This window comes from Acinonyx jubatus, chromosome B1 (assembly GCF_027475565.1).
Source record: "Acinonyx jubatus isolate Ajub_Pintada_27869175 chromosome B1, VMU_Ajub_asm_v1.0, whole genome shotgun sequence".
NCBI classification, from domain to species: Eukaryota; Metazoa; Chordata; class Mammalia; order Carnivora; family Felidae; genus Acinonyx; species Acinonyx jubatus.
The window spans coordinates 111,764,201-111,790,950 of record NC_069382.1 but is presented as its reverse complement, the minus strand read 5'-3'; the positions used below and the strand labels follow the sequence as shown (position 1 = coordinate 111,790,950).

At 36.0% G+C, this 26,750-nt stretch overlaps 1 protein-coding gene across 1 annotated transcript in view; it reads right to left on the bottom strand.

The window, feature by feature from the left end:
• COL25A1 (collagen type XXV alpha 1 chain) overlaps window positions 1-26,750 on the bottom strand; it is a 460,013-nt gene that overhangs the window by 49,933 nt on the left and 383,330 nt on the right. The window contains exons 16-20 of the mRNA XM_053217073.1: window positions 23,401-23,433; window positions 22,908-22,943; window positions 17,890-17,934; window positions 4,395-4,457; window positions 176-244 (exon numbers count right to left, since the gene is read on the bottom strand). Of these exons, the coding sequence (XP_053073048.1) occupies window positions 176-244; window positions 4,395-4,457; window positions 17,890-17,934; window positions 22,908-22,943; window positions 23,401-23,433 (246 nt within the window). The remainder of the gene's footprint in view (window positions 1-175; window positions 245-4,394; window positions 4,458-17,889; window positions 17,935-22,907; window positions 22,944-23,400; window positions 23,434-26,750) is intronic.

The window sequence follows — 26,750 nt, the reverse complement described above, 5'->3', positions numbered from 1 at the left end:
CATTTGGCTCGCTGCTGTCAGCACAGAGCCCCCTTTGGATCCTCTGTCCCTCTCTCTTTCTGCCCCTCCCCGACTTTTCTATCTCAAAATTAAATAAAACATTAAAAAAAAATAAAGTAAGTAGGACACATTTCCAAACCAAAGAAAGCTATGTTCCAACGCAAGAATAACTGACCTTTGGTCCAGGGGCTCCAGGCTCCCCTCGCTCACCTCTTCCAGGAGGCCCTGCCTCCCCACGTTCACCCTATCACAAAACACAAAACAAGTAAATGGCAATCTCCCTCACACTCAGGCTTGTCCCTGTAGATTAATAAATGAATTGAATTAAATCAAGGAAAGCACAGAGGGACCATTTATTTACTATGTACCCTGCAATGTATTAATCTCAACATAGATTATCTCATTTAATAATCAAAACAATTATTCAATGTTTGTATTATCATTTCTATTTTATAGACAAGGAAATGGTTTGGTAATGCCTGTCTGATACCTACGTTGGTAAACAGAAGACCTTTAAAGGGAATTGATAAGGGCCATCATCGTATCTCAACACAGACATGGACACAGTTTTCATTCTGTAGCCACTTTTTAAGATCTGCCAGGAAGAAGCACGGCAAAGTGGTTGAGTGCCAGGTATTATAATCAGACATCCTGGGTCTTAATCCTGGTTTTGTTATCTACCAGTTCTGTGTTTTGGGACAAATTAGTTAAGTTCCGAAAGCCTCAGTTTTCTCTGAAATATGAAGACACTTTGTCGTCCTGATCTTACAACTTATAAATGCAAAGTGCTAGGAATTAAATACTTAAAAATTAAAGAGTGATATAAGGCTATATATGAGGGAAGAGGAAATCCCATAGGGTTTTGAATGGTCCAGACTGGATCCCTGGAGGTGAGACTTCAGTCGTGTCCTAAGGATGGGTAGGGTGTATTTTATAATTGTTGTTTATGACGTGCTGTTGTTGATGAATGCAGAAACTGCATAAAACACTTCACATGCATTATCTTATTTAATCCCTGGGACAAATGAGAAAGGTATTAGTTCCCATAATTTACAGATGAGGAAGCTGAAGCTGGAGAGGTTAAGGAACTTGGCTAAAGTCACAAAGCTTTTAAAGTGGGAGACCTAAGATTTAAAACCGATTGTATTTCAGCAGCAATCCTTAGTTAGCTGGAAGGGAGGTGGGTTGGGGGATGGGCTAAATGGGGGATGGGCATTGAGAAGAGCACTTGTTGGGATGAGCACTGGGTGTTATATGTAAGTTTCAGGGTTCTACTCTTAAAACCAATACTACATGGTATGTTAACTAACTTGAATTTAAATAAATAAATCTTAAAAAATGAATAAAACTGTATTCAGTCTTCAGTTTTTACATAAATGTTTGTGTACGTAAATCTTTTGCACATATCTGGTCACTTTCTTAGGTTAAATTCTTAGTTGGGGAATTGCTGGGTCAAAAAGTATGAACATTTGAAAAGCTTGCCAAATTGTTCTCCAGGAAGACCCTGTCGTTTTACATTCCTGAACAGAGTAGAGAGTGTCGGCTTCCTGTATGATGGGTAGAATTTCAATAATCAAACAGGTTTGGAATTCAGGACTGGTGATGGCATGTTTATGGGTGGAAAGGCACCCTCCTCACTGAAGGAACTGGTTCATCTTAGAAAGGAGAACTGAATAGCATTGGATTGATCATGGGTAATGTTGGGCTCTAAATTTCAAGATCTTTGTCCGTATCATACCAACTCTGGGAAGTCTTTGGGGTTTTGCAGGAGAGGCGGGATAGATTAGGACAAGGATTAAAGAAGGTTCTTCAGCATGAACTGAGAAGAGTGTGAACATGGAGAGGCTGGGAGGAAGGCAAGGGACTCGTCTGGATGGAAGAGATGTTCCAGAAGGGATTTTCCAGGGACTAGAGACGGAAGGGCCTCTGTTGGTATATGAAATTTTAATTTTTAAATAATGTACCCTATTTGGTCTTTCTTTTAATATTTCATAGAAGAATTCCAAAATAGTAACTATAAGCCTATTTTAGAGAAAAGCCTGAGAAAATCAATTTACATATAGTATACTACAGGAATGGAGCCTATATATCTTTACCTAGAATCACATTTTGTCACAATGCCCTTAATCAGCTGCTTATCACTCTATGGAATTATACTATTCATGTGTTTATTTCTTTCGTTCTTTCCACCCCTGTCTCACACATACTGGAATGTAAGTGTTAGGAGTGTAGAAACTGGTTTTGTTGTATTTACTCTTCATTCTCAAATATTAGAAAAATATCTGGCAAAAAAATGTGTTGAATTAATGAGTAAACATTTTATTCAAAGTATTCTGAATTATTCGTAATAAAACCCCATTTCTTTAGACTGATATAGGTCTCTCCCAGACACTGATATAGCAGTACATAAAGCAGATTTTTAGATGCCGTCATACATCTTCCTTCCTTACGATCTCTCTTCACTGTGTTAGGGGTAAAATATGCAGGGTTTATTTTTTAAATCTGAAGTTAGTGGTACAAATCCAGACTTGTTTACACAACTGGAAAAAAGGCCAATGTTCAGCTGAAAGAGATTTGTAAATAAACGTGATTTTTCCATTATGATACCAAATTCATGTTAGGCAAGCAATTCAACTAAAAATTGATAATATTGTTAATATAACTGTTAAAATATTATTAACAAAACAAATTTCCTATCCACATTCCTTCATGTGGAAATACAAAACAAATATAGTGCATTCTTTAATTTTATTGCAAGTTCAGAGTAGTATCTATTATAAAAGTATCTGGTCTATAAAATCAGACTGGGTATTTCATGAACAGTAATTAATGTTGATTTTGTGGGTTTACATCAGGAGTTTTTTTTCTTTTTCTTTTTAATTTTAAGCTACAGAGTAGTTTAAAGATTTTATTTTTAAGTAATCTCTATACCCAACATGGGGCTCGAACTTACAACCCTGAGATCAAGAGTCTCATGCTCTACTGAGTAAGCCAGCCAAGTGTGCCCCAAAATTGCAAAGTAGTTTTAAATCAGTGAACTGAAGAAAAGGTATTTACAGATGAAATCCACTCCCTACTACCTGTTTCTTCTAATCCCCCCCCCCCTTTCTTTAAGCAAACAAAATGCCACAAATATTTAAAGATCTACTTCATGCCTGGTTCTCTCTGGCAGTGACCAAGTTTTCTATTTCTTTGTGCTGATCTATGAGGCTGCCTTCTTTCTTTACCTGGCTCTGAGGCTGCAAGCCTGAATAAATACAACACTTCTCATATGAATACTGAATCCTCATTATTCTCTTGCTTTCTGTCTCTTTATTCCAGAAAGTGCATTTCTTGTGTGAATCTGTTCAGGCTAAAACAGGCATTCTTCATATTTTGTTAATAAGCCTGACAGCTCATTATGTGAAAAAGAAATTGCTTGAGAAAACAGTAATTTTGCATAAAATCTACTGAGCTTCAGTCCCCCTTAGGCCACACATAGTTTCCATTTACTAGGATTAGAGTTATTTTCTCTTGATCAGCGGAAATGAAGACCCCTCTGTCAAAACAGACCACGAACATATTTCTCTAGCTCTTAGAAATCATCCTGGCTTATTTCTGGCGAATGCAATACACATTGAGGCAAAGATTTCTATAGTTTAAAAATAAAAGAATGTAGTTTGATCTAATTTTGCCCCTTTGATTCATGAGTCTGTCATGAGTAAAGTTCCATCCTCAGAGCTGTACCTTTTTATGTCTTACTGGGTAGATAAAAAGAGAACTATGGGTCTGACTATATCCACAGCAACATAATTTTTTATATGGTGGCATATAGATTTTGCTTTTAGGGCCCTCTTTAGGGTTGCCAAGTGGAAGATCATGAAATGGTTTTCATTACAGAATCTTTCTGTAGACATTATTCAGGATAGATCCTTTTGAGATGAGGCACTTAGGAATCTATATGACATCAGCACTTGTCTTTGAAATCTAGGGAATGAGCGGAGAATAGTAATAATGCTTGATTTACAAGTATGTCCTAAAACTGGCAATAAGGAGCAGAAGCTAATGAGTTCTATCTCTCTGCCCCAGAATTCTCCCACTTTTTCACATGGTCAGGAGGCAAACTGCATCATATCAATTTAGGAACCACTGGGGGAAAACTGGAGCAACTAATATATTTCACTCTCATGCTGTCTTACCTGAGACTTTCTTGAATGAACTTCCTATTACTCTATTTAATATGGCATTCCCATTAAAAGTGTTAGTAATAAATGATAGGTTGTTTCAGCTCTCTCTTAGGAAAAAATATCTGGTCACCTGGACAATAAAGTCACCTCAAACTTCTTTCAACATAATGGACTAAAAATATATGACATAATATTTCAGAAATAAAAGAAGGAAAAAACTCCACTTACCTTTGTTCCTGGTAACCCTGGTAAGCCTGGTTCTCCTTGAGGACCAATGAAACCTGGTTCTCCCTTTAAAAAAGATAGGCACATGAAATTGTTATTCATTCGGCAGTGAATAGGTAAAGTTAAACTGATTTACTTTTACTGGGATTTTACTCCTTTTATTATACACGGCTTTCCTGCTGAGATCCAGCTATTTACTATAAAATTAATCAGAACTGGTTTTGATCAGTGAAAATACTCTGAGCAAAGCTCTGGGGAAACTTCAGAAAGTAAAAGTGACAAAGAAACCAGAGAGAGGTCTTTAAAACTTTCTTTCTCATCTGTTTGGCATTTCTTATCATTTACCATATTAAGATCCACTATGTTAGGGTGGATGTGGTAGGTGGCCTCTAAGATAAGCCTCAATGATCCCACCTCCTACGTATTCATGCCCTTGTGTAATCCTCTGCTTTACTGACTCAGATCTAATGAATAGAATGTATTGGCAGAAGTAATGGGATATCACTTCTGAGACTAAATTATAAAAAGACCACGGCTTCTGTCTTGGGGGCCCTTTCTTATTCTCTCTCACTTGGATCACTTGCTTTGGGGAAATCAAGCTGTCATGCTGTGAGCAGCCTTATGGAGAGGTCCACATGGTGAGGGCCAACTTCTGTCAACAACCACATGTGTGAGCTTGGGAGCAGATGTTCCACCCCAGTAGAGTCTTCAGATGGAGCCACAGCCCTGGATTACAGCTTGACTGCAACCTCATGGGAGACACTGAGCCAGAGACATCCATCTGAGTTGTGCTCAAATTCCTATTCTTCCAAAACTGTGAGGTAATTGTTTGTTTTCAGTTTTGAAGGTAAAATGGTAGGCAGCAATAGATGACTGATACAGTAGGTGTGGCTAGGAAAGAGATTCAAGCATGTTCAGCATGAAAGGAAAATATCTCTCCCTGCTATACCTCCATAACGTCTTCCCCACTACCTGGAGGAAACCAGTTGTGATACAATAAAAAATATATTTGGTCTTGTTCCTGGTTCCTTGCACAGAACTCCTAAAACCCTTGGAATTTCCTGAGTGATAAAGCATAATAGGAGTATCTTTTGTTATTCATAACAAACCCCTCTCAAACATACCTGAGTTCACACTAATGAGGTGACTTGTGGGTTCCTAGATAGCTTCAGGGGGGCTGATGGGGGCTATGATAAGTTGGAACTTTCAGTTCTTCTCCTCCTCTCACTATCTCCAGAGATGGCAGAGGGACTGGAGATTGAATTCAATCACCAATTGCCAATGATTTAATCAATCGTGTCCATGTAATGGAAACTCTATAAAAATCTTTAAACAGCGGGGATTGAAGAGCCTCCAAGTTGGTGAACACTTCAGTGTGCTGGCAGGATGGTACATCTCGACTCCACGGGGACAGAGGCTCCTGTGCTTGAGGCTCTTCTGACTTCACCCTATGTATCTCCTCATTTTAATCTTTTATAATAGACTGTAATAGTTGGGTATTTTTCTGAGTTCTGTGAGTTGTGGTGGCAACTATTAAACTTGAGTGGGGATAAAAGTGGGTTGGTTGTTAAATCCTCGAATTTGTAGCCAAGTCAGAAGGGCAGGTAACCAGGGGACCTCGTATTTGTGATTGGGGTTTCAAGTGATGGCAGCCTTGTGGGAGCCTTGAGGGACTAAGCCCTTAAAACCTGTGGAGTCTTTAGGGCGCCTGGGTGGCTCAGTCGGTTGAGCGGCCGACTTCGGCTCAGGTCACGATCTTGCAGTCCGTGAGTTCGAGCCCCGTGTCGGGCTCTGTGCTGACAGCTCGGAGCCTGGAGCCTGTTTCGGATTCTGTGTCTCCCTCTTTCTGACCCTCCCCCGTTCATACTCTGTCTCTCTCTGTCTCAAAAATAAATAAATGTTAAAAAAAAAAATAAAAAAAAAACCTGTGGAGTCTGATGCTAACCCTAAGTAGTTGGTGTCACAATAGGATGGAATTGTAGGACACCTGGTTGGTGTCAGAGGATCAGAGAGTTGGAGAACTGGTATTGGAAAAGACACCACATGTTTGGTGTCAGAAAACACTTGAGACCAGTGTTCACATTTTCTTCAATATCCATAAAGTTTTATTTTCTTTTTAACAATGTGAGCTCAAATGTAAGAGTGTAACTTCCTGAAATCTATAAAGAAGTTTTAAAGCAAAAAATGTAATGGCTCTGTTCCATACTTACTGTTTTTTCCCCCATTATTTCTGGAGCAGTTGCTAATGCTATTTAATATATTTGATTTTTTCTAATGTAGCAATATTTCAACATTTGTTTTTTGATACTTAGAGTTGAGCAGGAAGATACAGACAGGATATTTTATAAGAAATGGTAAAACATCATCAAATATTTTTGAAACAAGTGAGTTTTAAAAGTATGCTATATAAAACCTTGGGTACCAGGTGGGGAACAAAAGGATATCACTACCATAAAATGTATCACATTGATACATAACTCAAATATATTTATCTCTAGCTCTGATGCTCATGGTACTGGTTTAAGAAAAAAAAAGGTGGAGGGGAAGTAATGCTTTAAGTTTATTGTTTGTAAATTTTCTGCAACTCTGTTCTACCTATTCCCATACTCTTACACATAATGGAAAGGAGAATCTAAACAAATAATTTTGGATATCTCTTAATGGTCTAAAATGAAAACCCACTATATTCAGAGAAACCAACAATGACCATTCTATTTCTTTAAAAAGAGTTTAACTTGTTATTTTAAATGAAAAAAATCACGTGGAATACATTTATTTACAAGTAACATATTTCTCCCAATAGAATTTTATAGACAAATACAGAAATATTCTCTCTCCACCCTCAGAAAAAAGTTGTGGTAAAGTCAATGTGTATCATTAGTAATGACTTACTGTCATGAAAATATAATGCAAGTTAATAGGTTGAAAATTCATAGGTAGAAAAGACTCTTACATATCTTCAAGCAGAAATAAACTGATCTCACTATTTAGCAAAGAAAATACAAGCACCAAGAAAGCATACTAATAGAAGAAAAAAAGAGTGAATGTTGAAAACACTTATTTCTGATTCAGGTTAGTGTTTAGTTTATAAAAAGATGAAGCATGCAGTTTCAAAATTCACAAATAAATAAATAAGGCTTTGTGATCTCAGTGGTCAGTCAAAGTGATTTTTCTTCCTTAAAAACAAACAAACAAACAAACAAACAAACAAACAAACAAACAATATATGTTAAGTTCTCCTGAGGAAAGTATAGAAAGTTCCTTTAAATAGAATGTTCAGGGGGAAATTTTTTATTTCAAGATATAAAATTAGCAATGCATTTGACAGTTCAATAATTTTAGCACTACTAATATTGGCTAATTTCCGGACTTTGAGTATGATTAGTTTACCTTATTTCACTCTAAGAAAGCATCTATCACACTGATGTATTCATTTCTTATTTCAATTTATTTAAGGGGAAAATAGCATACTTAACTTTAAAATCACAATTTTATATTTATTTAATTCCAGAGCTCCCAGCCACTTTGGAGACATTATTTCCATTCTCTCTATATCTTGGCAGTATGAGGAGGAAATACTCATTGATTGGTCTCTTTTCTGTCTCAGGCTTGAAGGATAATTTTTGAAGTAAATGATGCATAAATATGTCTACTCATGGTCTTGAGCTGCTTGGGTTGTTTCTTAACTTCCTAAGCTTATATCAGAGGTTCGCAAAGTGCCTTTTCACTTAACTTTTATTAGTGTACAGAGTAGGAAAATTTCACTGATACAGTTGGGTAGTATCAAAGAAGAATATCCACAATTTTATGAAAAGGCTATTAAAAATAATCTTTCCTTGTCCAATTAGTGAGGCTGTTTTTCTTAATATACTTCAACTAAAACAAACTGCAACAGATTGAATGCATAAGCAGATATGACAATCCAGCTACCTTCTGTTAAGCCAGACATTAAAGAGATTTGCCAAAAAATAAAAATAAAACAAGTATAACAATGCACTCTTCTTGCTAATTTTTTGTTTTGTTTTGGAAAATTCAGTTATATTTCATTAAAAATGTTATTTGATTAACACATAATGGGTTTTTTAAATTTCTCAGTTTTGATTTCTAATACATGTAACCTACATAGATGAAAATTCTTTCAATCCTAGTTTTTAAGTGTATAAAGGAGTTTTGAGACCAAAATTTTTGAGAACTGTTGGTACACAGGTACAGAATTGAGTTAAATGCTGGCTTTTCATATTGGAATCCTGAGGTGCCCAATGATGGAAGACTCCGGTGTTGTTAAGGGGTGACTTAATCAAGATTTAATAGATAATGCAAGCAAAGCATTTAGTACTGTCTCTAGAATAAAGTAAGTGAACAGTAAATGTTAGTTATTATTGTTGCCCTTATCTTACAGTCTCAAAAATGCTAGTTATCATCATTATTATTATTGTTAGTAGTAGTATTACAACATCTGTAACTTATTGGTGATATACAAGGTGATTTCTTGTTTCTTTATAACCTGTATGGGGCTATACTCAATACCTCTTCAACTTCTTTCAACAAGTAACCCTAAATTTTCATGTGAATATATCATTTCATGAGACAATATCCATCTGCCAGAGGCTTCAGGACTGCAAAAGCAAACGTGTATATGGTAGAGAAGTGACAGGTTTACTAAGAATGAGTTTTCTTCTTCTAAGGAAGGAAAAGGAGAAAATGGCCATAACTACTGAATTTCTCTAAGTAAATGTAATCCTTTAAAAATAAATCTTGCCTCTTTGACAAGGACTGATTAAAGGTTATAGTCTCCTAAAATATCTAGGAGAAAGGCCATGACAACCTATGGTTCTGTGACAAAAAAAAAAAAAAAAAGGCAATTGGTTATTCTAATAGTCACAATTGTAGTTAACCAGGATAGAGGAAGGACACTGGGTTAGGGGAAGGTAAGGAATAGCAGCTGAAATATCCAAACAGAACATTTCTGGGAAAAAAAAATCTTTGGAGAAAATCAAACTATACAGAAATGAAGCTATGTAAGTTTTCAGGGCACTGAACAGGAGAAATAACTCTTTTTATTGGACCATATAATAGTTCTCAGAGCTGTTTTTTTTTTTTTTTTTTTTACACATCTGATCTTATTTAATCACTGGGAAATAAGACTGCTAAACTGGAAATTATTCACACATATTTGTCTGAGTACACAAGGTGGAGGAGAGATACAATAGAGGAAATTAGAATTTTAGTTCAATTACGTTCGTACATTACTTTTAATGAAGAGGCAATTAAATTTAGACTTTAAAAAAAATTTTATTGGGCAATTACTTGAATTAGAAAATCCAAATTATAATTCCTATGAGGCATTTTAGGAATAACATGAAAACATAAGGTGGAGGATCTTTTGAAGAGGGCAGATGCTGACCATCATAATCAAGGAAACATATTTGCACAGGTATGCAGCAAGTAAAAAAGCTCCTCCATTGAAATGAAAACAATATAATATGATAATTTGTAAAAAAAAATGCTAATCTTTTCAGTTTTTGATGTGTTACTGCAAAATGTCTAAGAAAAATGGGGGAAAGGCAGAGTTTTAAACATTGGTTTGGGGGCATCTGGTGGCTCAGTCCATTGAGCGACCAACTCTTTGATTTCAGATCAGGTCATGATCTCAGGGTCCCAGGATTGAGCCCTGCATTGTGCTCTACACTGACAGGATGGAGCCTGCTTAGGATTCTCTCTCTCTCCTTCTCTCTGGAACCCCTTCCCCTCCACTCAACACTCTCTCTCACTCTCTAAATAAATAAATAAATAAATAAATAAATAAATACTAAAAAAAAACATTGGTTTGTCATGAACACCAATGAATAGCACCAATGAATAGCATAAATATGAGTTAAGAAGATTACTTCAGAGCCTCTTTAATCTGTTCTTCTCTCAAGTTTCATATATATATTTAAATTCTCCTCCACCTCTCTACCTATTCACTCACCATCTCAAGTGAGATAGCATTTTAGGTTTTTGCTTTTGTTCCTGTTGAGAACTAGATTATAAAGTCAATTGGGCTTCCACTCCTTCTGGCGTTGCTGATCCTGTGTGGAAGGGAATCAAAAGAATGAAGGCAACCAACTGGCAGATCTTAAAATGTCATTGCTTGTAAAGTTAGCGCCCAAATATAGGAAAGAGACAAGTAAAAAGAAGAAAGAGAAGGAGGAAAAGGAATCATGGAAGAAAGTAGGGAGAGAACAGGGGAAAAGATGGAAGAAGACAAGAGAGGAGAAGAAGGATGGGGAACAACAAGCATCCTAAAATTTTCTGTTCCTCTACTATGACTGTAACTGTTAAATCCAGGTTTCATCTGTTATTTTTCAGGTTGCATTTTCACTGGTCCTGGAAACATCCAACTAGATCTATGCCTCAGACAGACACAGGAAACTGAAACACTTAAAGTAAATAACAGAGCTCTGATTTAACCAAAGCCTGGAGATAAAAAAAAAAAAAAAAAAATAGAGCACTACTTATCAGAACCCTAACACAATCCAACATTTTAACTGCTGAAACACAATTAATAGCTGGCACCATATTCTGCTACCCAAGCCACATGCTAGCTGGTGATTAAATGGTTGTCACAGAAACAGAAACCTCAGCTTCGTTAGTGCTACTGTAATGTGGCACTAATGTAGCATCAAATTCCACAATGAAGAAAAATTTGTTAATCTTCTGGTCTTGTCTTAGATGTTGCATATGACCTCCTCCTGAGTTGTTTCATGAATTTTGTCCTTTGTTTATTCTTAAATTAATTAGCTCACAACCAATGAGCTTAAAAATCAAGTCTCAATACGACTGTAACGCATTTCCCTGTGTTAAGCTGGTAGAAAAAAACTGAATAGAGTAGCTGTGGTTTTGGCAACTACGCTGGGATTTGGGTTGGGCAGAAGAAATGCCATTCATTCAGGGTAAAGCACAGGGTAGGTCTAGCAGTAAGAAGACCCATCTGAAAATCTGACACAAGATGCTGATTTGAATGAAAGTTCTAAGCGGCCAGGGCACATAAAGATGCAGAACCAAGTCTATAGAGAATAGCTGTTGCTGAGATCAAAGGTGTATCTTCACATGACCAATTTCAGAGGGCCTAACGGTTTCACATTGATCTTTCCAACTGTAGCTAACCATTTCAGCAGCCACAACTTTGATCCTGTAGTATTAAGGTCAATGAAAATAAGTCACAGTAGCTAATAAGTACTATATTTGAAAAATTACCCTGTTTTTGCACCAGACAAAAAGTTCCCTTGCTGATGAGGTCAGCATTAGAGCTCTCTTTCTTCTTCTCCACCCAGCTTTCTTTCATAAATTGGCAATATGTACACAAGCAAGAAGATTTAGCTATAGGTAGGAGGGATCTATTCACTCTATAAGATTAAAAAAAATACAACAGTGATAAGACTTTTGACTGAAGCCACTTTTGCTCAACTCATTTGCTGTTACTTTTAAAAAATTTAGTCGAGGGGCGCCTGGGTGGCTCAGTCGGTTGAGCGTCCGACTTCAGCTCAGGTCACGATTTCGCGGTCCGTGAGTTCAAGCCCCGCGTCGGGCTCTGGGCTGATGGCTCAGAGCCTGGAGCCTGCTTCCGATTCTGTGTCTCCCTCTCTCTCTGCCCCTCCCCGTTCATGCTCTGTCTCTCTCTGTCTCAAAAATAAATAAATGTTAAAAAAAACATTTAGTCGACTAAGATAGCTTAGATTCTGTGTATTCTGGCAAAAAAAAAAAAAAAAAAAATCCACAAAAAACAAAACACCCGAAAATAAAACAAAATACTCTAAAACAATGCAAACAATTACTGTATTCACCAACAAAGAGGACAACAAAAACTGGCCTTCTATATTACAAAAAGGCAAAGGAAAGCTAGAAAATTCCCTAAGAAGATGACCTTTCTGAAATCTTACAATAACCATCAAAAGTCTCATTAGGTTTTAGAATTCCATCACAAAATCTGGATTGATTTGATTTTTCTTCAAGCCCACACTTAATACAGAGCAAGTACTTATTTGAGATGACCTTCCTTTATCTTCTAAATGGCTATTGGGACAGTTCACTTAACAATCTTTTGTCAAAGTTACATAAAAGCTGTCCTTCATATGGGTGACAAGAGTCAACAAATACATAGATGGGATTATTGGTCAAGGTAAGAAAGGAAGAGACAGCTTCATTCACACTGAAATAGCTCCCCAGGTGTTTCCCTATAAACTTCTAGAATTTACCATCTGTTAAATGGAATGGTGGCCAGAAAGTCCAAACTGATTAGCTTTTACTCACAGAAAAATCTCTGGTTTTCCATTTATTACCATTTGTTTTATTTTTATAAGTCATTATCAATTAAAGCAGTAAAAGATATTATTTTTTTAACCTGTCTCAAAATCCTCTAACATACCAGCTTAAACCAAGTCATGTTTTCCATGATATTTATTACCCCCAAGCAGATACAATTTTCATTGCCCAAAAAATGGTACAACAGGGCTTGGAAAATATGTGCTGATTTGCCTGGGTGCTAAAGCATCACCAATAATTTTGATTAATGTGTCTTGACACTGAATGCATTAGCCATACAAGATTTGTCTTGCTTAAAGGCTAATTAGAATTCAAGTCAGCATGATACCTGCTTCTGAGGATTATAGCAAGAACATTTGTTGTAATAAGAACCTCTAGGCAGCTAGTTTTTGTAATGATTGATTTGTAAAATTATTGAGGGGAAAAAAAAAAGAATGAGAAAGTAGAGTCTGTCTCAAAAACACTATTTCCCTTAAGGATAAAATTTGAGTATAAATTAAAACATCTTGGTGATATGATGAAAATGAACTACAATAGCAGGTTTATTTAAAACTCAGAAAACGTAACTTTCAGCTTTTTTTTTTTTTTTTTGTTAACAGGATTACATCATGAAAGCACATTCAGTATGTTTATTGGAGATTTCGTTATGGCTGCTAAAAATCTCTGATTTCTGGCTGTATGAGTTTCCTAATTGGATTCTAAAATTACTCAACTGCTCAGACACAGTTTGTACAAGCAGGAAATAATTACAAGTAACAATAATAGAATCTTATCCTTTTAACCACTATTTCTTCCTTTTCTTTTTTCTTTTAGGAATGCATTTCATATCCTATGTTACTTTCAAACCTTCCTCTGCTATTTTAAAATGTAATTTGATCTTTCTGAGGAAGGAACCTCATCTCTAGTAGACTTAGATGGTAAATTTCTATAGATTATTGAACATTGTAATTAATCCTAAGAATGCCAAAGTAAATGTTCCTGCCACCTGTAATATTTAGTCTTTATATGATTTAGTGTCAAGGATGATTCCATATAACGAGGTATAAAGAATTAGTTACTGTCTCATAACTCTCCCAATCTTCAAATTCTTAATCTGAATGTCAAATCTTTACTAATGTGGAAGCCAGAACAAAAATATCAAGCTTCAGAGAAAATAGTGTAATTTTTTTTTTCCATCTAAATGACTTTTTTCATTTGATGTAATTTTAACTGTATTACATTTCCCTACTCTATTAATTTTATTATGTAAAGTTTTCCCAATTTACTTTCTGAATATGATGAGGTAAACTGGTGGTGTCTGTGGAAAGCTGAAAAGCAGACATTGAAAAATCCATATTTGTAAGAAATGTCTTAGTCTGGGCAACACTATGCCTGGGGCCTAGAGAATTTCCTCCATTACATGTCCAGTTTTTCTTTTGAATAGTGTAGGAAGGAGAATTTTGATAGTACCGTGTCTTATGCCCAGAATGTTGTGTTCCCTCATCCTTTATCCCTGGAATATATTTGAGTTATAGGAAAAGGGAAATAGTGTGATGTTTCAAGAGAAAGTAGGTTACCTTACTGCTCTTAAAGGTGATATTCATCCGTCACTGCAAAGGAGTTTCCAGAATTTATGTCTATTAACCTATAGAATGTAAATGGCTTTACGTTCTCCAAGTTAAAATCACTCATGTTAAGAAACGCTATATGGAATAGGTGCCTAACCAATGCTTCCAATATTCTGAGCTCTGAGAGAAAAAAAGAGTAATAGCTAAAATTTATATAAGACTTACTATATGCTTGGCAACACTTTAGAGTTGCACATATATTAACTAATTTAATCTATACAACAACTCTCTGAGGTATGCACAACAATGATTTTGTGAGGAAACCCGAGGACAGGAAGATTATTGTAACTTGCCCAATGTCATGATACAGCTTCATTAACTGGTGGAGGTGGAACCAGGACGCATACACGGGTGGTCTGGTTCTAAAGCTGGGGCTCTTGATCACTGGTCTATACTGCTTCACTACTAGGGCAATACAATCATAAAAGGGGTAAGTAATGTATTTACATTTTTCAAAATAAGTGTGGAGAGAAAAATATTTTAAAAATGGTAACTTTAAATCTTATCCTTTTATGTGGTATCAGAAAAGCTAGTTATAATAAGTTTTACCCATGAAAAACATATTAGAAGCCTTGTTTATAAAAATCATTTTCTGAGCTCAAATCTTATTCCAGAAGATCAATGTCTGCATGGTACATTGTGCATAATTTAATTTTCCCAGTTGAACATCTTGACACTATATGAACCATGAATGCATGAAATAGGAATTCCAAATGTCTTCCACATGGTGAGACAACTTTCCAATACTTGTGCAGGAAGCCTAAGAGTAGTTTGAAATTAAGATATGCCTGTTCTTGGTGGCTTTTATTATGTATGCCCAAGGTATTAGCACTTGTCTCTGAGTGGGACTCTGAAGTGATAGATAGATGAGTCTGCTGTCTGTATTTAGGCACTTTGCTCATTTCCTGAGAGCTGTGTGGAAGGCATTTGGGTGCTCATTAAGTTCCCCACCATTCCCCGAGAGCAACAGGTGGCGAATCAAAGCTTCCCTGGTATTTCATGGCTGATTTCCTCAATGTCTTGGAAATAACGGATGGCATTTGCATGCTTTCTGTAGTACCAGCAGATAAGAAGGGGATGGATAGCAACAGGAAGAAGTATTTCCAAAGCATAAACTAACACACAAGTTCTTGCTACCACACATTCTAAATCCATACATGTGGTTTCATCTTTTAAATATTGTTACTCATTCAAACTATGAAATCATAATTAACTATCCTGTGGTTAGCAACCTAGCAGAAGCAAGGTACAGTAAAGGAATAAAGAACATCTCAAGTTAATGAAGCTATATCAAAGTTATAAATTTGTAACTCTACATTTATAAATATCCAATGACTACTAATGACTATGTGTTCTTAAATTGTCTCCTTCAGAACATGACTTTATTTTTTAATGTTTTATTTATTTTTTGAAGGAGAGAGAGAGACAGAGCATGAGCAGGGGAGGAGCAGAGAGAGAGGGAAACACAGAATTTGAAGCAGGCTCCAGGCTCTATGCTTTGAGCACAGAGCCCAGTGTGGAGCTTGAACCCATGAACCGTGAGATCATGACCTGAGCCAAAGTCGGACGCTCAACCGACTGAGCCACCCAGGCGCCCCAGAACATGACTTCTTTATACTGAGCACCTACTACCTACATTATAAAGAAAGAATACTGCCCACATCCTGAACTAGAGCAAGAAGTCAAAGCTATTAAACCAAAGCCAGAATCTGTGATTTAAATCAAACAGTGGGTAGTTCCCCAGCAGTACTTGATAATTAAAGAGAAAAGTATCTCTAGTGGAGGATAAAAAGATTTTATCAATTGGTAACTAATTCAGGCTTTAAAAACAAAGGAAAACATCAGCTATACAATCTCAATGGCATACATCTGGCAATGTCCTAGGACCCTAGGAATAAAAGCATTTACTGGAGGTGGCAAATCACCAACACTCTTCCCAATCTGAAAAAATTCAAAACATCTGGACTAGTTCACATACGACTAGGGCAATGCCATGGGATGTTTTTCATGGTGGAAGACAGAAAATGAGTAAGAGGTAATGATAACAATAGTGGTAACTGAAATAGTTTTCTGATTATTTTAGGGGGTAAAGCCCCAGTACCTTTACCCTTACATACTCTTTTCTCTCTATGACAGTGCCTCATACTCCGGAGAAGGGACAGCTGGATTTTGGTGCAGCGCTGAGGTTCCTGCCACATGAGCTGACATTGACAGCACAGCCCTGCTAACTTAGGAGCCAGTGCTGCAGAAAACCCTGCCCCAGACCTTCCCCAATGCCCCTCCTTTCCAACGCCTTTCCCCTTATTTATAACGCAACCAGGTTCTTTTAAACTAATATTGAGTATAGTCTTCTTAAATTTGTTTAAAAATCTATGACCTTCTGATCATTTGTAAAAAGATTTTTTTTAATGCACAGGAATTACTAAGTAACTGCCATAAATTAACTCTACAGCAGGAAATCACATATTTAATGAAGTTATTTTGCTAAATACATGCTAATCTGAAAAACACAGTTTTCGAGTCTGTTACGTATACCAAATATACTCATAAAATATATGTGATACCATATGACATCTGGGAACTCAATAATTTAACATGTTTATTCTAAAGCCATATTATCTCATGTACCATACTTCAAACACAACCTTCATCAAACAGTATACATGACCCCCACACTGAAACTAGGATTATTAATTTTAGAATGGTCTAATGCACGCTAAAGATTGATTCAAAATCTATGAAAACAATGTAAGGAAAAATCTTACTTGCATCATGTTACTCTATCAAATGCTTCTAGAATTTAAAAAATACCTAAAACTTTCAATCTTTATTTATGTAATTATGATTATGATTATAATTATGATTATTTTACTTTTAAGCTTTAAAAAGCAGATCTTAAAGGAGTAACTACTGCTAAGGCAGTAGAAGGTTAAGCCTTGCCAGTTGCCATGTGAAAAATTTTAAATAATTTAAAAAAAGTATGTTTCTTGACCTTTTTAAGTAGTTTTAAAGCATGTAAAACTATGCTTTCAAATTAAGCTTTAAGCAATTATTTCAAAAGATACATACAAAGTTCATGGAAATAGTATATGGGTCAGAATAGTTTAGTAATCGGATTTGTACTTTGCAGTGGGAGTTATTGACAGGAAGTGGAAGCAGAAAACATATTAAAGTGATTATTATAATGAGTGAATTACAAAAACAGCTGCCTCCATGTTCGATTGATGGGGATGTTAAGACTCTGATTCTAGTCAAAATCTGATAGGATGTTAAAAATAAAATTAAAATGTGAAAGTAGACATTCTAGACTTAAAAGAATTCCTATTGGCACTTACATTTTTCTAGGGGCATAGTAGGTTCAACAGTAGAATATACTGTCCAGACATGTTCGCCATATGTCCAGCAATGGCAAATGTTAGCAATACCTGTGTTTAGTTCTCAATTTAAAAAATTTAAGTGAGATGGCTGGAGAGTGTTTAAAGAGAGGCATTATATTTTTAGTTTTCATTTTTTCCTATTTTCCTTTGATTTTTGTGGCTTTCTTAATTACATTTCTATGAAGCTGAGACTGTCAGTGCAGTATTTACCTTTATCCCCGGAAGTCCAGGAAGCCCAGGAAGCCCTGGTTCACCCTACATAGGAAAATCACATAGCATTATAGAACAATAGTCACTCAGTCACAGTATGTGGAGAAAAACATGGTAAATGTTCCTAGCTGAATACTTGCTGCATATATATACATACATAAATGCTGTCTAGTTTCAAGGACTTTGGTGAGATTACAGTTCAGTCAACTCTTGATTCAGGGATTGGTTGACTATTTTGTAGATTTTCCTGGATTTTTCTCTCTTCCTGCCATCTCACTGCTCATTGGCATTTCTGCCAGAAGGCAAGCAAGAGAAGTAGAAGGAAAAGGCATTCCTACGTTTTATTATTCCCTGGTAAATGATTTCTTGCGGAAGCTGAGGCTCTTTGCTTAAATGAGGATTATGTACGCATTTGAATAATGCATCCTATTCCAGGGCTCTCTTACCTCAGATAATCAAGAGTTGGCTGTGTGAACAGATGGTCACACCAAAACAATATACATTAAGTCTTGCTCGCTTAAAAGTATAGTAAGATTTCTTTTCCATTCCTGAATGATGAGAAGATAAATGCGTGGTTAAGATTATACTTAACTCCAGCCTGTATCTCTAACCATTGTTGAGTCTGGGTAACCCTGCTTAGCAATTTTGGGCTAATGGTACCCTGTGTGCAGCTGTTCCTGAATTCAGGTTTGAGATTAAGTGATCCATTTTGTGTGAGCGCACTGGAGTCAAACTAAATCTCATTTTCACAGAATTGTCTACATTATTTTAAGTACAAAGTACAGTGACAAGAGGTTACATTGCTTAGAAAATCTCCTGAATTCCATTAAAGAAGCATAAAGGAAATGCTGGGGAAAATGAAAGTCCATCCTGTATTGGACTGAGATGACTATTATTTGTGGAAACAATATTTGAGGGTAAAAGGCACACACTGTTTCGTAATGGTCAGTCAGTGGGATAGACAAAAATACCCAAAGAGATTAGGGCATCAAACTAAGTAAAAGTCGTAAAGAGAGGTACTGCTTTTAATCTAAATGCTTTGACAACCCCATTCCATGGAAAATCTACTAAGAATAACCAGATATTTCATCTTTAACAGTAGTATTTTCATATTACGAAAAGCCATAATGTGCTCTGGCATTATAAAAAAAAAATGGCTCCACACACTGTTTATTAAGCCGTATGGTTAGACATAGAGGGGACAATGACTTTCCTGATGGTTTAGTTCACGGGAGCTTCAGGAATGCAAAAGAAAAACTACGCCGTTTGAAACTATATAACTGAAATTTTGCACTGTGAACAGTAAGACTAAGATGAGGTTAAGCCAGAGAAGAAAGAATGGTCATTAAGAATTTGATATTCCACTCAAAGAATACTTGTCCAAGTAGATTAAACTATACACAGAAACATTATACATTGGATTTTCTTTTTCCTTTCCCTTTTGCCTTTCAATCAATAAATTTAAGAAGCTTTAATAAATAGGGCTTGCATCCATATTTTACTGAAGATTCTCTTTTACTTAAAAAAAAAGTACAAGGCCTTCGAATGCACAGTAAACTGCAGTAGAATATACAACCAATAAAAGTAAACATATTGGTGATAAATCTATAGTTTTGTATTGTTTTAGAAAAGTCCCCTCAAACTCAGGACATCCTATTTGAACCATCTGTGAAAATATATAGTTCCTGTCACTGTTTCTATACAAGAGAAATGTCCTCTCCACACACTTCCCTTCCACCATATTAAAAGGATTGTATGTTTACTTAAAAAAAGAGTTTTATATACACATGCATACATAGACACACATCTATGTTTTCTAACAGTGAGAAATGTGTATAAGACATTATGGGATATTTTGTAACGTAGATTGAATACTTACAGAGACTCTGAGCATTTAGCTATTCCCTACATCACATGTGTATGTGTATACATATATATATATATATATATATATATATATATATATTTATATTAGATTATTAAATGAACTTTGTAAAGGACAGATATTTCATGAATTCATATTTCATAGTATTGTATTTTTGTAAATTTGACCTTTCCAAATTTATGTTTATTTACTGTAGCAGTCGACACAATGAAAGATTATAAAACATTTAATGTTACCCTTTGTGGAACATCTCAACATTTTCAGGAAGACTTCTCTTCCTATATGAGTTCCATGAAGGCCTGTCTTCCAGTTAAGACAATTTTTTGTTACCTTCACTCTTGCCTGCTTCTTAGCTCAGGAGCTTCTCTGGGGTGAGGTCTTGGGCATGCACAGCCCAAGGTCAGATGTGGGTCCTAATTAAGAATTGGTTTGTTCTTCCATTTGAAGAATACTTGTCCGAGTAGATTAAAATTTACCCATTATATTTTGGGTTCTTTTTATTTCTTTCCTTTTGACTCTTTACCCTCCATTAAAAGAGACCCTTGTCTGCTGTTAAATTCGACTCTGCTTTTGCCCCACATTTCTGTTACAGTATATATTTCTAGATATACTTCAACTGGGAGGGTCCCTTCCAATGGGGAATCAAGTATTTTTATCCCTTTAAAGTTAAAAAATAGGGGCGCCTGGGTGGCGCAGTCGGTTAAGCGTCCGACTTCAGCTAGGTCACGATCTCGCGGTCCGTGAGTTCGAGCCCAGCGTCAGGCTCTGGGCTGATGGCTCAGAGCCTGGAGCATGTTTCCGATTCTGTGTCTCCCTCTCTCTCTGCCCCTCCCCCGTTCATGCTCTGTCTCTTTCCGTCCCCAAAATAAATAAACGTTCAAAAAAAAAAAAAAGAAAATTAAAAAAAAATAAAGTTAAAAAATATATTTTAAAGAGATGCAGAGAAGGTAGAAAAGTAAGAACTATGTGATGAAACACAATACCTATTTTTATAAATCTACACATTCACTTTACAAACAGAAATACACACTCTAACTCATGTATCAATCACACATTTTACTGTTGAATCTCGAAAAGAAAAAAAAACTATAATGAGACCATTTCTACATTACGAATGTGGATGTAAATAACAAATTTTCATACTGGACAACACCAACAGTGGAAAGCGAATCAATGGGCTTTTCCTTCTGTCCAGAAACCCTACATTTCTGGGAATGTCCCTAATGCAGGAGGTTAAGTACTGAATCCACAGCACAGTTCTCTACTGATGAAGGAAATGCTATGGAAGATCTCTTGAATTGATTCTGTACTCAGTTCTGTTTGTCATTTTCTAATCTAAGTAAGCAGCAAGCATGGGAATACTCTACTTTTAAAGCAATGTTGGGGTAAGTACTGCCAAATCCTGATATTAGACAAAGGAAGTCATAAATATTGTGGGCAAGTAAGATTGCGTCAAAGGGTAGAATCTGGCTTAAATATTGATGAAAAAGATGCTGTGCATTTCAGGGCACATACTCATTCAAATAGGTTGTAAGCTTTTAATGAATCCACCCCTTCTCTTGATATAATTTAAAGCAGATTTTTAATGAAATACGAAGGAAATCCAATGTTTCCATATGTAAGCCTATAAACTTCCAGGAATGAATCTAAACCTGTATTTCTAAATAATCATGAGAAGGCAATATTTTATTAAAAAATTGAAAATCATTTTAGATCTTCCACTCTGAAAACAGTGGGACCTATACAAGATTATAGCAGATTTGTTTCAGTTTTTGTTAAAAAGACATAATAGTCTTGTAGGCATTTCTTTTAGTATATCAGATTTAGAGAGTAATTTAAATTTAGCCTTTAAATTTTAAATACTAAGGAATCTAAAATTAGATCATCTGAGAAGATTATTTGCTTTTTCAAACCAAAGTAGACCATAGATCTCTGATGATAGCACTAATTTCAAATTTCTTACATAAAGAATCAGTAGGAAATCTTAGGGATTAAATAGAAAATTTCGCAGAGTTCTGCTGGGCCCTTTGAAAAAGTCTGAACTGTACTTGAAACTGGGCCTGAGGAATCATTGCTCTTAGAGCCTGTGTTTCAAAGAAAACTCTATTTTTAAAAATTTTAAAAGAACATGAAAGACCTTCTCAAAAATTACTTTCATCGTTAAGTCTTTAAAGCAAAGCAATGATCTTCTTCTCAATGACTTCAAGAGTGTGGGGACATTATTTTTTTCATGTCTTAAGGTTCCAAACTCCTATAATGAGATTTATTCTCTGTTTTCCTTTATACCAATGAGGTAAATTCTATGTCTCTAATCACATTTTTTCTACAACATCAACTATTGCTAGATAAATGCAGAGTCGTGATCTTAAGAGCTTTAACCTACTGTGGAATTCACATTTACTTGTTAGCTACAATACATCTGTTATCTAAAATCTAACCACATTGGGCACTGATATCCAGATGCTCAGACAATAAACTGCTAACAGTTGTTTCCTGCCTCAGACCCAAATGAGAATATGAATGCAAAAAATAATCATTGCATATCCTCTAATTGATCACTGAAGTGAAGCACAAATGATTAAAAAAAAATCACGTATGTATCTGTAGATTGGTTAAAGTACTTGGCTAGTGTCTCCAATTAAAATTTAGTTTATTAACAAATCTGGTTTGTATAACATAACATTCATTGCATAGGTAGATATGATTCACATAAAAAATTATCAGTAAGGAAGTATTTGAAATGAAAAGAAAAGGAATATAAGAAACTATCATTCCCTACTGAAACAGTTTAGTAAATATTCATTTCTTCTCATGAATGATAGAAACATGCAGAGTATCTTTAAACATGCAAGATAAGTTGTTGGCATTCCAACCCAACTGATCTTTGTTAGCCTCAAACAGCAGACTATATGCAGACATTAGTTAATAAAGCATCTTTTTACATGTACACAGTGTTTCATATTTGGCTATGGTCAGCATCAGTCGTTTTAAAATGCAGAACAATCAATAACACTCCGCATGCAAAGCATGAAAATTGTATCATTTTGCAATAATTGCTTTCATTTTACACAGTGGGTAGTAGATATAAAATGGCAAATATGAGACAAAGAACACATTAGAATAAAGATGTTACCTTTTGCCCTGGACGACCAGATTCTCCAGGTTCCCCCTGACCAAAGAAAACCAAAGATGAAAAAAAAGAAACAGTCTTAAGACAATTTTCCAAAACCTCAGGCCTCTGGACACTTTCACAGAGACAGCCTAGTCTCCTTGATCATATGTGTTTCATTCACTTTATTCTATTACTCTATATCTCACTAGAGACAGGAACAGGAACTTTTTTTTTCTTTTTTTTTTTTTTTTTTGCTGCGGACATAACTAAAGCTCACATATGAATCCACATTTCCATAAAAACCAATCACAGAGACAAGTGAAGGCAAGACCTCTTATTTAAGCCTTTACCAGATTTCTAGTAGATACTCCCTGTTGTGTTTGGAAGCTGATTATTGAAGAAGAATAAAAACAGTTATAACCATCAAACTTGGAACAAAAGAAGAGAAAGCAGAGACTTATAAAATTCAACACTATAACTCCTGGGGTATAAACACTCACAAGGCTATAGTTACCTTAATTCCTGCCGCAGATGATCCAGGGTCACCCTAAAACAAAACCCGTGGGAGATTATTCCACAAGTTATGAGAATAGGAAACATACAAACACACAGAAAACCATCTCGACATGGCACTCAAAGGGAGCCCCATGACTAACGGGCCTGACTATGCTCCATAAAATGGTATCAACATATCAGCTGTTAAGATGTAAACAATTTCCAAGGTAAACAATGCACTTTCTAAAAACATGGGTTTATTTTGAAAGCAAAATACTTAACGACTATATTCCTTAAAGTAAATATAAATATACAAATATGTATCTCTTCCCTTGATACAGTGCTAAAAGTGTGTTCTAAAGTAGTAAATTATAATTTGGAGACCTGGAACTTTGGTTTTCTCTATTTCTGGAATTTATTAATGTCACGGGCTATCAGTTACTGGGAGTTCCTTGACCCTCTGGGTCTTCAGAAAGTCAGGGTTCAGCAGATGAAGTCAAAGGGTTAATGATGTCGAGCTGGAAAAAGCCACGTAGCAGGTCAGTTTGTTTTCTTCATGAAGCACAGTCACAGTTATGAGCGGCACATTTTCTCTAGCTTTACATTTATTTCATTGTGATGCAGTCACCAGAACAGGATGATAGACGACTCATGGGTGGCAGGGACACATGTACAATCTGAGAGAAAATCTTGAGATAGAATCTGGTTTTCTAAAAGCCAATGTATTCCTTTGGGAATTCACAGAGGGTGACTACATTTTCAAAGCAAATATGCTATAAAATAAGCAGAGAGATTAGTAGAAAAGAATAGGGAGGTTAGTTAAGAATGTTGCTTATTTCTGAAATGAAGCCAGCAATGGGCCTAGATTTTTAAGCTCCTTCTAGCCCCTTGTCCCGTGAACATGCTACAAGGCAAAACAGGGAGAAAACTTAGCCATTTGAGACTGTCAAGAAGATAGGAACAGCCATAAGGAGGAAGGCACATACTTGGATTTCCTCAGCTGTCACATCTGTGCAAGTGCTCAAGGAACTCCAGGGGTCTAGTTCCTTGTTCTGGATTTAGGAAGCTCCTCATCGCTCTCTTTCAGAGACAGAGATGAGGCCTCAGGCCTCTGTGCCTTGAGCACTTGTCCCCCTCTCTGAATCCCTTCCCCCTCTGCAGGCTGGCATCTTCTCTCTCTTGAGGTCTTGGCTTAAGTGGCTCTGCCTCAAAGAACCTTTCACCAACCAACTTAAGATTTATGCCCCTTACATCCACATCTTACTGTTCACACTGAGCTCTGTTCATGTCCTGCATAGCTCACTCCATAATTACGTACTTATTGTCTGTCCCTTCATTAGACAATCAGCCACATGGAGGCAGATTCAGTGTCAATTTTTATTCAGTGCCTAGCCCATAGTATATGCTCAATACATATATGATGAAGAAATGAACAAATCTCAAAGAGAATGTTTTAAATAAGTCAGCAGTCAAGGATCAAAATGAAAAAGTGGCGCCTGGGTGGCTCAGTAGGTTGAGTGTCCAACTCATGGTCTGTGCGATTAAGCCCTGTGCGGGGCTCTGTGCTGAGTGTGGAGCCTGCTTGGGATTCTCTCTCTCCCTCTCTCTCTGCCCCTCCCCTGCTTGTGCTCTTTATCTCTCTCAAAAAAATAAATAAGCTTAAAAAAATGAAAAAAATTTAGGAAGGAAAACAAGCTTAGGAAGAAGAAGGGAATAATAAATTAGCTTACTGAGGAAACTGATGTATATGTGATCCTCTGTGATATCTGTAATTGTTTTAACCCAAGGAAAAATTAAAACATGACAAAACATAAGAAAAGGACCTTAATTACTATATTATACTGATTTCTCTTTCTAATCATTAACATTCGATTGAGTTCCAAATGGGAAGTGAAATAAATGTGGCTAATAAAATAATACTTATTTCTATTTCTACTAAATCAAATCTGAAAGCCATCAACACCAATGAATCAGGTTTGTAATAGTTTGCACAATAAGACCTTTGTATTCCTAAAAGCAATTTTGACTTTGCTAAGTCCCTTCCCTCATCTCATTTATACCTCATAAAACTCTGATGAGATAGGGCAGATATTACTGTTTTCATTTAATAGACAAGGACATTGAAGCAACAAGAGGATAAGTGAATTTTGGACTTCCTATATTCCATTGCCATGTTCTTTTTATTAGAATAAGAATTATCGGTTTATTTCATTTTGACAACAGGGCATAAAGGTTCCAGTAAACTTGTAAATAAAAGGAAGCTGCTTGTATTATCTGCAGTTTAAAACCTTTTATTTTTAGTGTCTTAGTGGAAAGTGGCTGGATAATCCACAAATGAGAATAAGGACTAGATTTAGTTCTCATAGGAAGTAGATGGAAAGAAAAGGACAATTTCCTGAAAGGCTGATTTATTTGTGGAAATTGGAGCAGTTGCATTTGATGGGGGACTATGAGTGATATTTTAATTTTCTTTTTAAAAACTTAGACTGTGAAATCTTGAGGAATTTTTCTAACTTTTAAGTGGCAAGACAACTGCTGAAAGCCAGTCATAAGTTAAACATTTTAAAGGATAATGCTGCAGGGAGTGGAAATAAAACAGTCAGTGTTCATAATCCTCATTTCTGCAAAAGTGAGAGCAAACGCAGGATTACAGTAGGAAAACCCAACTATGTCTTTTTTTTTCAATATATGAAGTTTATTGTCAAATTGGTTTCCATACAACACCCAGTGCTCATCCCAAAAGGTGCCCTCCTCCATACCCTCCCACCCCCCTCAGTTTGTTCTCAGTTTTTAAGAGTCTCTTATGCTTTGGCTCTCTTCCACTCCCAAGTATGTCTTAAGTAGACTCTTAGCTTCATAAGTCAGCTGGTCTGGAAACCCAAGTTTTAACAGGGTAAGTCACAAATGGGAAAATTCTTTGAGGAGACACTTGAGATAAATAGATTGGGCTTTACCATTGATCATTCAAACACAAAGAGCTTCTGGTTTTGGTCATGCTAATTTTCAAATACAATAGTTGGTATATGACTTTATGCATGTGTTAATAAAGTCTATGTGGATAAATGAAGTGAATATGGTGACATTTCTGTCATTCATTAATTCATTCTGTAAATGTTTGTTGAGCACCCATTATGTGCCAGCTGTTTGCAGGGATGCGAGGAGCTGGGTGAAACAGGAAGCAATGCAATTACAATCCCTGCCCTTGACCTGTGCTCATGATAATCACATACCAATATATGTACACAAAAATGTTATTGGTTGAAAGCATGAAAAATACTTTCCTTTTTTTTCTTTTTTTTTTAATCTGGGGTAGGAAGAGATTCTCATGTTTAGGATATTCTGTGCCCTTTATATGCCAGAAGACATGAT